This window comes from Taudactylus pleione, unplaced genomic scaffold (assembly GCF_031769625.1).
Source record: "Taudactylus pleione unplaced genomic scaffold, aTauple2 ptg000431l, whole genome shotgun sequence".
Classification (NCBI taxonomy): domain Eukaryota; kingdom Metazoa; phylum Chordata; class Amphibia; order Anura; family Myobatrachidae; genus Taudactylus; species Taudactylus pleione.
This window is the reverse complement of record NW_028284833.1, coordinates 2,967,525-2,980,850: the sequence shown is the minus strand read 5'-3', so window position 1 is coordinate 2,980,850 and position 13,326 is coordinate 2,967,525. Positions and strand designations below refer to the sequence as shown.

At 38.7% G+C, this 13,326-nt stretch overlaps 1 protein-coding gene across 7 annotated transcripts in view; it reads right to left on the bottom strand.

The window, feature by feature from the left end:
- Positions 1–13,326, bottom strand: part of LOC148506021 (protocadherin gamma-B5-like) — a 519,059-nt gene that overhangs the window by 215,895 nt on the left and 289,838 nt on the right. The window contains exon 1 of one of the 7 annotated variants that reach the window (XM_088447404.1): positions 8,728–11,272. The exons of 5 other annotated variants lie outside the window; for them this stretch is intronic. In XM_088447404.1, the coding sequence (XP_088303530.1) occupies positions 8,728–11,175 (2,448 nt within the window). In that variant the 5' untranslated portion in view covers positions 11,176–11,272. Of the gene's footprint in view, positions 1–2,000; positions 4,575–8,727; positions 11,273–13,326 lie in introns of those variants that run through there. One more of the 7 variants, XM_088447422.1, reaches the window with a different exon arrangement.

Sequence of the window (13,326 nt, the reverse complement as noted above, 5' to 3'; positions counted from 1 at the left end):
GTGATTAAGATGAACAATTAAAATAAAAAGACTATGCTACAACGCTCGGAGCGGCTCAGTCACGCTGGGCATCTCATGTCACACGGCGTATAGACACTAGAGTGTATGAGGACACATCTGAATATTCTGCACCATAATTTTACCAAAATATTTATAATTAATCCAAATGCCATCATTAGGTCTCTCCCAATACTATCAGTAGTATACCTTTGGTGTCACCTAGACTGATTCATTACAGAAGTACCTTAGCATGTGAGCCGAAACCAAAAAAAAAATATTAGAATATTGGAATAGAGGCAGCAATGATTTCTACTAACTGTTATTTGTTACAGGATATCATATATAATACATAATTCCAGGTCACAAAACAATTGTGTTAGAAGTAAAAGTTGGAGAAAAATAATTTTAGTAAGAGGGATATTAAAATGCAAACATACTATATGCAGGGCCGTAGAGAGCCTGGCCGGGCCCGGGTAAAGGAGGGGGCGTGGCCTAATTGCGGAAGGCATGGCCACGACCCTTTGAAAAAACAAACAAAAAATATAACTTTTGCTGCGGCGCTGAACGCTGGGGATTGGGGCACTGTAAGCCCCCCAGCCTGGTGCTAAGCAAGGGGGGTGCGATCACTAACAGGCCCGGGCCCGAGTAAACTGTATCCACTGCCCCCCTCTCGGCACCCATGACTATATGGTCACTTTTGCATGATAAAAAAGGCTGCAAACATGCATTTCTGTACAGATTATATATAAAAGCTCCAGTGTCCATTAAAAGCTCCAATGTCCACTAAACTTACAAAGAATAAGAACACTCCACAGCCACTAGCCCAATTTCTCATACATGGATGCAGTTAGGAATCCTTTTTTTCCATGAATCAAGGCTTTAATATAAGGAATATTAGAATAACAAATTAAAAGTATTTTCTCATCACTAAATGCTTACTATGGGGTGGTTTAGAGTTTTACACATTTGCAGCTGTTATCGCACTCACAATTTATGTGCGAATATATGCTAATGTCTGCTAAAAGGCTCCCCACCTGAAATATGGTTCAATGGTCTGAGCAAATGTTGCTACACCCACTTCCTCTATCTGCATTGTATATTGCTCCTTTGGGGGTTGATGCACTCTTGGAACTCCCGATACACAAGCACAGACCGTTCCCCTTTTGCAAACACTTTTAGCCACCTCCCTGACTCCATCCAGGAATGCCCATGGATCTGCTCAGGAAATTGTGGTCACAGAAACATTGTAAATATCATCTCATGTTACAATTGGTGTGTGCGCAGTGAGGCTTTGAGGCATTTCGAGCATGTACAGTAGCAAAAAAATAGCTCAACTGCAAGAACAAAGACCAGGGCAGGCTCAAGGGGTTTTAGAGGGTGCACCCCTCCCGAAAGTGGCCCATGGTTGGTCAAATCATGAGTTTGAGGATCCACACACCGTAGCAGTGCGGCGGTGCCAGACCCCGGGGTCTGAACGGATGCTGCGCCAATGCTTGCGGCATCCATTCAGTGACGGGAGATGGCTGGGGGAAGACCAGCTAGTGAGGCCCCCCTCCCAGCCTGATGTTGTTTGGGGGTGTGCCATGCAGGCATGCCTCCAAATAACGTCACATAGGAGGCATGGCTTATAGTAATTAGGGCTCACCCTCATTTTTGGTCGCATGCGACTGCGCTGCACACGATGTAAGGGCACACTAAAGAGCCGGCACAGGGTGCTCCAACCCCTGGAGTTGGCCCTGACAAGGACAACATGTAAGACTCTAAATCAGGACCTATATTCATACCAGGAAAGTAGAGTGGCAATCCATTACCAAGTACTGTTTGTAATATTTAATTCAATTGCTTAAACATATTTAACAAAGCACAATTTATAGCAAATATTTTGATACATACATATCCTGATACATATACTTACATTTAACATTTCAAAAATACTATTTAGTAATTTGCGTAGAAATGAATGAGAAGAGTATGGTAGGACATTTCTAATACTGACTCACCTTATCTGGCTCATTAAGGCAGTTGGAGGTATCGGTGTCTTTAGCAATGTCATTTAACTGAGGAAAATCCACAGACTTCATATAACTGAAATCCTGCTGTTCGGGTGCTGGGGGAAAGTTAGTTGGGTAATATTGTCCTTGGGTGCCTGGGGGAACCATCCTGACCTCCATGTACTTTAAGGTTCCATCTGTGTTCAGGTAAAGAGCCGGCTGATACTGATCTGTGTAGGGTTTGGATTGGGAACCACTAAGAAAGCAGCAGCTGCTGCTGTAATCATAACTTTCTCTCCTCAGACATCTCACCAATAATATAATGAATGTAACAAGTGACACTAAGCTGATAGCCACCAGGGAAATAATTAAATACAAAGTCATATCTGATGGGGGTTTGGAATTAGTGATAAAATGACCGGATTTGGGTGTTTCTACTACAACCTCATCTGCTATAGTAATAAATACAGTGACTGTCACTGATAAAGGAGGATTCCCATGGTCACTGATAGAGATGAGAAGTTGTTGCTCTGTATTTTCTGTGTCCTGAAATCCTCGTACAGTTCTGACCTCTCCTGTATACTTAGACACATGAAACAACAAGGAATTGGCAGCATCAATGAGACTAAAGACTAACCAGGCATTGTGACCAGAGTCCAGATCCACTGCAGAGAGTTTTGTCACCAAATAACCAGCAGATGTAGATTTTGGAATCCTCTCTTGAACAATGAGATCTTCAGAGTGTTCTGGATACAGCAAGGTGGGGGAGTTGTCATTTGTATCCAAAATGAATATAAAGACAGGGACAGTGGAAAATAACTTTGGGGATCCAGAATCTTCCACTTTTATGGTGATTTGTAAAACCTGGATGTGCTCATAGTCAAAGGAACGCTGAGCATATATATTACCATTATTAGTATTAATGTAAACATAAGAAGATACAGAGGAACCATCTATCTGGCTCTCAGCTATAGAGTAAACCAGATCAGAGTTATCACCCTCATCTAGATCTATAGCAGATACTGTACACAGGAAAGTACCCGGGTCACTGTTCTCCTTAATGAAAGCATTATAAGTAGACTGTGTAAATGTTGGTGCATTATCATTAATATCTGAGACACTGAGACTAACAGTTGTCTTACTGTACAGAGGGGGAGACCCTAAATTAGAGGCTGTCAGCTCAATAGTGTATTGGGGGATTTTCTCTCTGTCCAGATTCCCATCTGTGACCAATGAATAACGATTTTTATTTGGTCTGATTTTAAAAGGCAGATTAGGTGACATATCCAGCTGTATTTCTCCATTCTTTCCAGAATCCTTGTCTCTTACATTAATAAATCCGACAACAGTTCCTAGTGGAGCATTTTCTGGAATGTCATTTGTCACTGTAGTAAATGTAATTTCTGGAGAATTGTCATTTACATCTTCTATTTCCACATGTACTAAGCAATTCCCCTGCAGTTTGGGAAACCCTTTGTCTACTGCCTTAATAGATAATTCATAAAAATTAATTTCTTCAAAATCCACAATCCCATTACTATAAATCTCTCCACTGTCTTCATTCAAAGCAAATAGTTTTCTGGCAGATTTATATGTGTTGTCATCAAAGAAATACTGAATTTCCCCGTTTGCACCATCATCCAGATCTGTTGCATTTAATGTAATCAGAACAGTTTTTAAAGGGAGATTTTCCTTAACACTGATTTTGTAAACTGTCTGATTAAACACTGGTGGATTATCATTAATATCTAATACATGTATTGTTATGTGACAGGACCCTGATCTGGCCGGCTCCCCACCATCAGTAGCTGTGAGAATGAGATTATGCTCTTGTTTTTCCTCCCTGTCTAACGTCTTCTCTAATATCAGCTGAGGAATGAGAGTTCCATCCTTATGAGTCTTCACAGATAAAGAAAAATACGAATTTGTATTTAATGTATACTGACTGACACCATTATCACCAACATCTAAATCCTCTGCAAGCTCTAAGGCAAACTGAGCACCAGGACCTGCTAATAATTCTGTAATATCAATAGTGCGATTATTAGATAAGAAAGTCGGGGAGTTATCATTTATATCCAGAATCTCTATTTCTAGACTGAAAAGCTCCAAAGGATTTTCAGCAGCTGCCTCCAAATGCAGCAAACAGCTCAGACTAGAACCACACAGGGTCTCTCTATCAATCCTGCTATTCACAATCAAATTTCCATTTGCCCTATTTATAGCAAAATATTTGTGATCATTGTCAGATGTTATATGTAACCTGCACTGATTGAGATCTGCACGTTTTATACCCAGATCCTGAGCTACATTTCCTACCAATGTCCCTGGCTCAGATTCCTCAGCAACAGAATAATGAAGCTGCCCAGAGACCCAGCCCCAGCTACAAAGGAAAAAGGAAAACACTACTTGCCATTTCCAACACTGAAAGGAGCCTCTGATGTCCATATCTTAAACTATTTTCTTGATATTTGCTGTCATATAGATCCTGTATAATCCAAAATGCATGTAGGTTATGTATTCAGTCCACCATCACCAAAAAAAAATTAATCCATCCATGAAAATATAACATCCACAGGGTTCTCATCGGAGCAGCAGCTCTTCTTTGTGTGAGAGGAAAGATGGGAGGGTGATTCACTGAGCCAGGGGGAGGAGAGTGTGGAGCTTATATGAGCAGATCCACAGCTATAGCTGAAATAAATGATTGGATGACAAGTCTACCCTCTTGTGGTCAATAGTGATAACTTCATAGACAGCAATGAATAACATACATTTTGATTCATTATATTTTTCCAATTTACTCATAAATAGTTAATTCTGCAGTAGTTTAATCTGAGAACATCCCTCTTATTATCTTAAGCAAATTTAAATTAATTGAATTTTGTTTTCATAATTATATCACTAGGGAGATTACATGAAGCATGTACTTTTCTTAACACTGTAGTAAAACACTCCTAAAACTTGTTAAAAAAAAAATGTTCTTAAATGTTTTAGTCATGTCCCAACTTCCTCTTCTTTCCTCCAAGATCATCATATTATTCTCCATAATTATTCTCCATGTTTTATATGAGTAGCCACACCATTTTTATCTTTTCTTTGTATCTTTCCAGTCTATCAATATTTTCTTCTGCAAGCAATGTACCCATTTACATACAAACGGCTACTAGTAATGAGGGTAAAAAAGAATTCAGAACACAAATATTCTTTTTTGTTAGTGCTATTTTTGGAAAGGCATGTTACACTCTCTACATTATGTATCAATATTATTTTGAAATAAATTGCCAAAAAGTTTTTAAACTATTCTATCTTTGAACTGAAAAAAAAAACATACCGCAATATACAGATTATACTTTATGAAATATATACAAATAGACATGTAGGTATTTGAAGAATTATTTTAAAAATCTTTATATTGCATATTATATACTGTATAAAAATGTAAACAAATTATTATACATATGACTTTACTCAAGCATATTGGAACTATGCCAATTCAAAGTGCAAGATATAGCACAGGTAGCTGGGCACAGAAGTGCTCTTGTAGGAAGGTGACAGATCATTGTGAAAGTCACATTATTTCTTATGCTACACATTAAAATTACTCAAGGTTACTGATATTTACATGAAAAATACAGAAAACTATGCTAAAATTGGTAATCAGTACAGGGTAAACTCTTCACATGACTTATAACTTGTACAAATATAAATATTCAATATATTGCCAATGTAAACATTTGTTCATGATTTACTATGCAAATATTTATTAGATAACTAAATATTCAAGAAATATTTTAGAATATTCATATATATAGATATAGAAGCAAAAACAAATCAGAGGCATTGTGATATTTTTCACCAGCTTCTAAAATGTATTTTCTACATATAGGTTCAATCTTCTGGTTCTAAAAGCTATGCAAGAGCTGGCCTTCTAAATCAGACAACTGAGGCTCCTTAGTAGTTGACAATAAAGTACATTTTTGAATAGGATATGTCAGGAGGGCTTGCATTTGTCTACAAGTGTTTTCAATTCAGGTTTGTAACAAAACATACAGGTTCTTTTAATTAGATTTCTATTTGTTAATATTATTGGTACTACAGCTATAAACCACCATACTACAGTATGTCAAAATACAGTATTTTGCATAGTATTTATAATCAAATATTAAAGCACATTTACACAGTACTTAGGGGTATATTTACTAAATTGAGAGTTTTTAGAAATGGAGCTGTTGCCCAAAGCAACCAGATTCTTCTTAACTAGCACCTTCTACAAGATAATAGCTAGAATCTGATTGGTTGCTATGGGCAACATTTCCACTTCTAAAAACTCTCACTTTAGTAAATATACCCCTTAGACTTTGTTCACAAGACTAGAATTCCATATTATTGAAACTCCTATGTTAAAGATAGTGGAAGATAACAAATGGTACCACATACCCCAAAAATAATACTTTGGAAATTAATTCTCATTGGTTTATATTTTATTGTTTTATAAAGCTAAGTATTCTATGTACCAAGAAATATATGGTCAAAAGTGTGGAACATTACCATTATTTCCAACATGTTTGCTACTGGATGACAAAACACAAACACACATGAAAATTAGATAAATGTTTACCACATGGCCTGCTGCCATGCTCCCTTTTCAGCTACATGTGATAGAATGATCCATCACTAATATTGTGGCAGAGGTCAGTTCTGATCTATGTTTGAGAAAACCTGTATTGTTTCCAGAAAAACACGTCAACGGAAGTATCATTAAAACTCTTTTTTTTGTTTCCTGGGAGCACCAACTTTTTATAAACCAAGGACTATACCAGTACTTTATGTAAGGAACTCTGGGTTATGACTCCAGCACTTTCAGTTTATATGCGACATCTGATTTATGTGAATTGTGGACTGTTGCTGCTGAAAATTGATGCACCTCAGTCAAGTTCTTATTAATTATCTTTCTTTGGTAGAGTACTTTTAGACTCATTGAACAGATTGGTCAATGATATATGTTTGGCAATACATTTATGTACAGTAAGTTGACATATAAACTATTCACTGAAAATTTAGTGTCCATGACTATATGAGATCTATAGTATACCCAGAGATAATAAGTGATTACATAGATATGGATATTTTGTCTACATTATAAAAAGTATTGCATTTATTGACTATTATATCTGCTTTTACTTGACTAGTTGATACACTGTATGCTGTTGCTTTATGGATTCAAAAAATACATTTACTATTTTTTTATGTAAAAAAACGCTTTTATATAACCTACAGTATACAGATATGTCCACATACATCTATCCTCCATGCACTATAAGTCATGTTACACATAACGCGTGAGAGCCGTGTGACTCGCTGTGCGAAAAAGATGCATCTGAAGGTAAAAAGTTGCACAAAAAGACGCTCAACGCTACGAGTCATACCACGGCATTGCGCGACTAGAAGGGCTGTTAAAAGAGCAAGAAGGCTAGATGTATGTGAACAAATCTGTATGTATGGTTATGTTATTTTTGTAGCACCGTTTAAAACACATCAGCATACCTTGCTTTGTTTTGCACATGGTATTGCAGATATGTCAGATCCAACATTCAGAATATACCAGGCAGAATGGGATTATATGTTAATGTATGAGCATAGTAAAATACATTTTCATAAACTAATACAGGTTGCTCATCAGCAATTTTGCAGGTTAGACATGACCCCGATAATGTTCATTATATTGATCAAAAAGGAAAGGAAAGACTACAGTATGAACACCTGCTGTTACTCATTTCTGCTGGAAAATATTTTTTCCCAAGAAGATTCCACAGACCAACAGTATAAAATCCTCTTTTAGAAATGAATAAAGCATACTGTATAGGAGCTACTGGAGTAAGAAATTGGGACTATGGCCCTCATTCAGAGCCGTACGCTCTGAGCAGAGCGCACGCTCTGAATGAGGGCCGGGCTCCATTTTCATGGAGGGTCCTCCTGGACGCTCGTACAGCTGTGGGTCACCACCCACAGGCTATACGAGCGTGCATTGTGATGGTCGCGATGGTCGAGACCATCGCGACCATCGAATTTGCGAGCCGGAGCCTGCGGTTGAGGTTTTCAACCGCAAGCTCCGGAGTGATTTTGGCTCTATCAGAGCCAAAATCACTCCCACTGACATCACTAGTGATGTCAGTGGGCCGGCTTCTGACGGGAGGCGTTCCCGTGGGAACGCCCCCGTCAGGGAGGCACGCCCCCGGCACGCCCACCAAAGGGGGCGTGCTGTCAATCAACATTGACAGCACGCCCCCTTTGATCGGACACAACGAGCGAAGGACTTTCCTTCGCTCGTCGCATCTGGCGCATGCGCACGACGGAGCTCCCTCCATCGTGCGCATGCTCAGTCCATAACATCAACCCACTTGCGAGCGGACAGCCGCTCGCGAGTGGGTCTGAATCAGGCCCTATATTTGGCAAAGTTGTATTTATTTTTCTAATGTAACTAAAGTGAAAAAAAACCTGTTTAAATTTCAGAAACATATTATAAAAACATACATACCTTAAAAATTTAAATACTGTAACTAAATCATTATTGTGCAGCACATGGACTATTTGTATATTACTACATATAAGATTATTAGTAAAAAATCATAAAAATAGTAATATGGATTTCCTGCTACAAATCAAAAATTTCCAAATGTAACATATTAAAATTTTGTATAATTAAAAGAGACAAAAGAAATGTTGTAATATAACTCACCTTGTTTGGGTCATTAACAATGCTCATATCTGTGGGATTATTGGTGCCTTTAGCCATATCTTTAACCTGAGGAAAATCCAGAGACTTCATATAACTGAAATCCTGCTGTTCAGGGGCTGGGGGAAAGTTAGTCTGGTAATATTGTCCTTGGGTCCCTGGGGGAACCATCCTGACCTCCATGTACTTTAAGGTTCCATCTGTGTTCAGGTAAAGAGCCGGCTGATACTGATCTGTGTAGGGTTTGGATTGGGAACCACTAAGAAAGCAGCAGCTGCTGCTATAATCATAACTTTCTCTCCTCAGACATCTCACCAATAATATAATAAATGTAACAAGTGACACTAAGCTGATAGCCACCAGGGAAATAATTAAATACAAAGTCATATCTGATGGGGGTTTGGAATTTGTGATAAAATGGCCAGATTTGGGTGTTTCTACTACAACCTCATCTGCTATAGTAATAAGTACAGTGACTGTCACTGATAAAGGAGGATTCCCATGGTCACTGATAGAGATGAGAAGTTGTTGCTCTGTATTTTCTGTGTCCTGAAATCCTCGTACAGTTCTGACCTCTCCTGTATACTTAGACACATGAAACAACAAGGAATTGGCAGCGTCAATGAGACTAAAGACCAACCAGGCATTGTGACCAGAGTCCAGATCCACTGCGGATAGTTTTGTCACCAAATAACCAGCAGATGTAGTTTTTGGAATCCTCTCTTGAACAATGAGATCGTCAGAGTGTTCTGGATACAGCATGGTGGGGGAATTGTCATTTGTATCCAAAATGAATATAAAGACAGGGACAGTGGAAAATAACTTTGGGGATCCAGAATCATCTACCTTTATGGTGATTTGCAAAACCTGGATATGCTCATAGTCAAAGCAACGCTGAGCATATATATTACCATTATTAGTATTAATGTAAACATAAGAAGATACAGAGGAACCATCTATCTGGCTCTCAGCTATAGAATAAACCAAATCAGAGTTATCACCCTCATCTAGATCTATAGCAGATACTGTACATAGGAAAGTGCCTGGGTCACTGTTCTCCTTAATAAAAGCATTATAAGTAGACTCTGTAAATGACGGTGCATTATCATTAATATCTGATACACTAAGAATAACAGTTGTCTTACTGTACAGAGGGGGAGACCCTAAATCAGAAGCCATGAGCTCAATAGTGTACTGGGAGATTTTCTCTCTGTCCAGATTCCCATCTGTGACCAATGAATAACGATTTTTATTTGGTCTGATTTTAAAAGGCAGATTAGGTGACATATCCAGCTGTATTTCTCCGTTCTTTCCAGAATCCTTGTCTCTCACATTAATAAATCCGACAACAGTTCCTAGTGGAGCATTTTCTGGAATTTCATTTGTCACTGTAGCAAATGTAATTTCTGGGGAATTGTCATTTACATCTTCTATTTCCACCTGCACTAGACATTTCCCCTCCAGTTTGGGAATTCCTTTGTCTACTGCCTTAATAGATAATTCATAAAAATTAAATTCTTCAAAATCCACAATCCCATTACTATAAATCTCTCCACTGTCTTCATTCAAAGCAAATAACTCTCTGGCAGATTCAGATGTATGATCATCAAAATAAAACTGAATTTCCCCATTTGCACCATCATCCAGATCTGTCGCATTTAATGTTAACAGAACAGTTTTAAAAGGGAGATTCTCCTTTACACTAATTTTATAAACTGACTGATTAAACACTGGTGCATTATCATTAATATCTAATACGTGTATTGTTATGTGACAGGACCCTGATCTGGCCGGCTCCCCACCATCAATAGCTATGAGAATGAGATTATGCTCTTGTTTTTCTTCCCTGTCTAATGTCTTCTCTAATATCATCTGAGGAATGAGAGTTCCGTCCTTACGAGTCTTCGCAGACAATGAAAAGTAAGGATTTGTATTTAAGATATACTGACTGACACCATTATCACCAACATCTAAATCCTTTGCAATCTCTAAAGCAAACCATGTACCAGGATTTGCTAATAATTCTGTAATCTGAATAGTACGATCATTAGATAAGAAAGTCGGGGAGTTATCATTTATATCCAGAATCTCTATTTCTAGATCAATAATCTGCAAAGGATTTTCTGCAGCTGCCTCCAAATGCAGCAAACAGCTCAGACTAGAACCACACAGGGTATCTCTATCAATCCTGCTATTCACAATCAAACCTCCATTTTCTCTATTTATAATAAAATACTTTTGTTTATTTTCAGATGTTAAATGTAATCTGCGCTGAGAGAGATCTGCACGTTTTATACCCAGATCCTGAGCTACATTTCCTACCAATGTCCCTGGCTCAGACTCCTCAGCAATAGAATAATGAAGCTGCCCAGAGACCCAGCCCCAGCTACAAAGGAGAAAGGAAAACACTACTTGCCATTTCCAACACAAAGAACGATTTCTGATGTCCATATCTTAAATAATTTCCTTGATATTTGATGTAATATAGATCCTGTATTATCCCCAAACCATGTCATTTATGAATTGATTCTTCTATCCATCCATAAAAAATAAACATCCACAGGATTCTTATCCAAGCAGCAGCTCTTCTTTGTGTGTGAGGAAAGATGGGAGGGTTATAGGAGGGTGAATCACTGAGCCAGGGGGAGGAGAGTACAGAACTAATGTAAGCATATTCTGTACTGTATCTGAAGACTAAGATTGGATGACAATGCTGCCCCATGCTGGTGTATTGTAGTAAGTTCAGACCCAATGAAACATAGAATACATTTTATTTAACAGATAACCATACAGATGTTATTTATGTAAGTTTATTTATGTGTGTTTGCTGTGTACTGTACAAGTTTTTTTTTTTACTTTACTTTTTTATGCTTTCTTTTGTTTGCTAAAATACAAAAGGGTGTTTAAAGTATGTCCAAATTAATAATTAAACTAAATTTCCAAGCTAAATATTTAGCAGCATAAATACTGTTTTGTTATGTAATGGGCTTACTTTTGTGCAAGGTTACAACATTTTTCACAGGACAATGAGAAGAGCTGTGATGACCATAACAAACCTTATTTACTACTGTATTACAGCACTTACTGCTTGTACTTCTGCGGGGAAAGCACTTTTCTTAGTGCACTTTCACAATTATAATGAAAATCCTAAAACATAAAAGAAGATTTTTTTATATAGAATATGCCAGCATCCCCTCTCCCTCTCATCATTAATTTTAAGACATAAAGGAAAGTAAACTGAGCAGTATTTTATGAGACAATGGGGTAGATGTATGAAGCCCAGAAACGGTATCAGCGCATGTTATGTGCGCTGATACCACTTCTCCCCAATGTATGATCGGGGGTCTGGGCGGTAAATGGCAGGGGCGCTATGCGTCCCTGTTATTATCGGTGCTGCTATCTACAAGATAGCAGCGTCGATAGCCTGGGCTATGTACGAATGGTCATAATGCATGACCGTTCGGCCAGCTGTAGCTGTCGTAATCCACAGCTACAGCCTGGCGCTAGCCTATCTCCACAGCAGGGACAGCGCTGTCCCTGCTGGGGCGGCTGCCGGCTCCAGGGCTCCACGCGGGGATCTCGCGATACTTGCGAGATCCCGCGCATGCTCAGTGGAGCCGGCCGGGAAGAGACACAGCGCATCAGCACCAGGCTGATGCGCTGCTGTCTCTAATGGGTAGCGCCGGAGGGGGGAGTTAACTTCCTGCTGCGGAGGGGGGAGTGCTTCCTGCTGCACCTCGGTAAAGAGGCAAAGCGGGAAGCTTTATAGCGGCACGGTACGTGCCACTATAATACATCTACCCCATTGATAGAGTAAATTAATTAAGGGAGTGGTCCTGAAGGTTTATTAGGTTAAATGTAATGTTTTTATAATTTCTTCCATGAATATTTTCTGACACATCTGCTAACCACAGAAACAAGGCTGAGATTCATTCTACACCTATGTTTCCAGACACCTTGTAGTGGGTGCGCAGAAATAATAGTCACACTGGCATTGCCAGTAAGCATATTTTACTGTTCATATATGATTCTTATTGTATCAGTAGAGATATACTGTATCTAGATACATATGTTCAGCAACTGTAAAACATGACTATTTCTGGGATTATGTTCTCAAATATAGTCATATGACAAACATACAAACTACAGCAAAACTATTCTGTAAGTAGCTGCAGTTCCTCATTGGCACTCTGTACAATAGATTTTATTTGAAGGAAGTAGTGCTATGTACAGTAAATGATTGTAGATAGCATTCTATTGCATATTTTTGCAGAATCTCAAAACACTCTGCCACATGTACAGTATAGTACAGAGAGAGACACCATTAATGCTACAGCATCAAGGCCATCTCTTCCATTGGGCTTGTCGGGCAGTTGCCCAAGGGCCCGAAGTTTGTAGGGGCCCACCAACCCACCCCCCTGCAGCCGTCTTCAGTTGGTAAATTTGTGATATTTTTATAAACCAACCTCCGGTGCACTTTATTCTGACCTCAGTCCCAATTTCACTTCATCCGCTGGCTTCAGACCAGTCAGAGTCTCTCTGCATTGTGGGAGGTCTGATGGGCATGCAGGAGGGTTTAATTTTATTGACCATTTACATTTT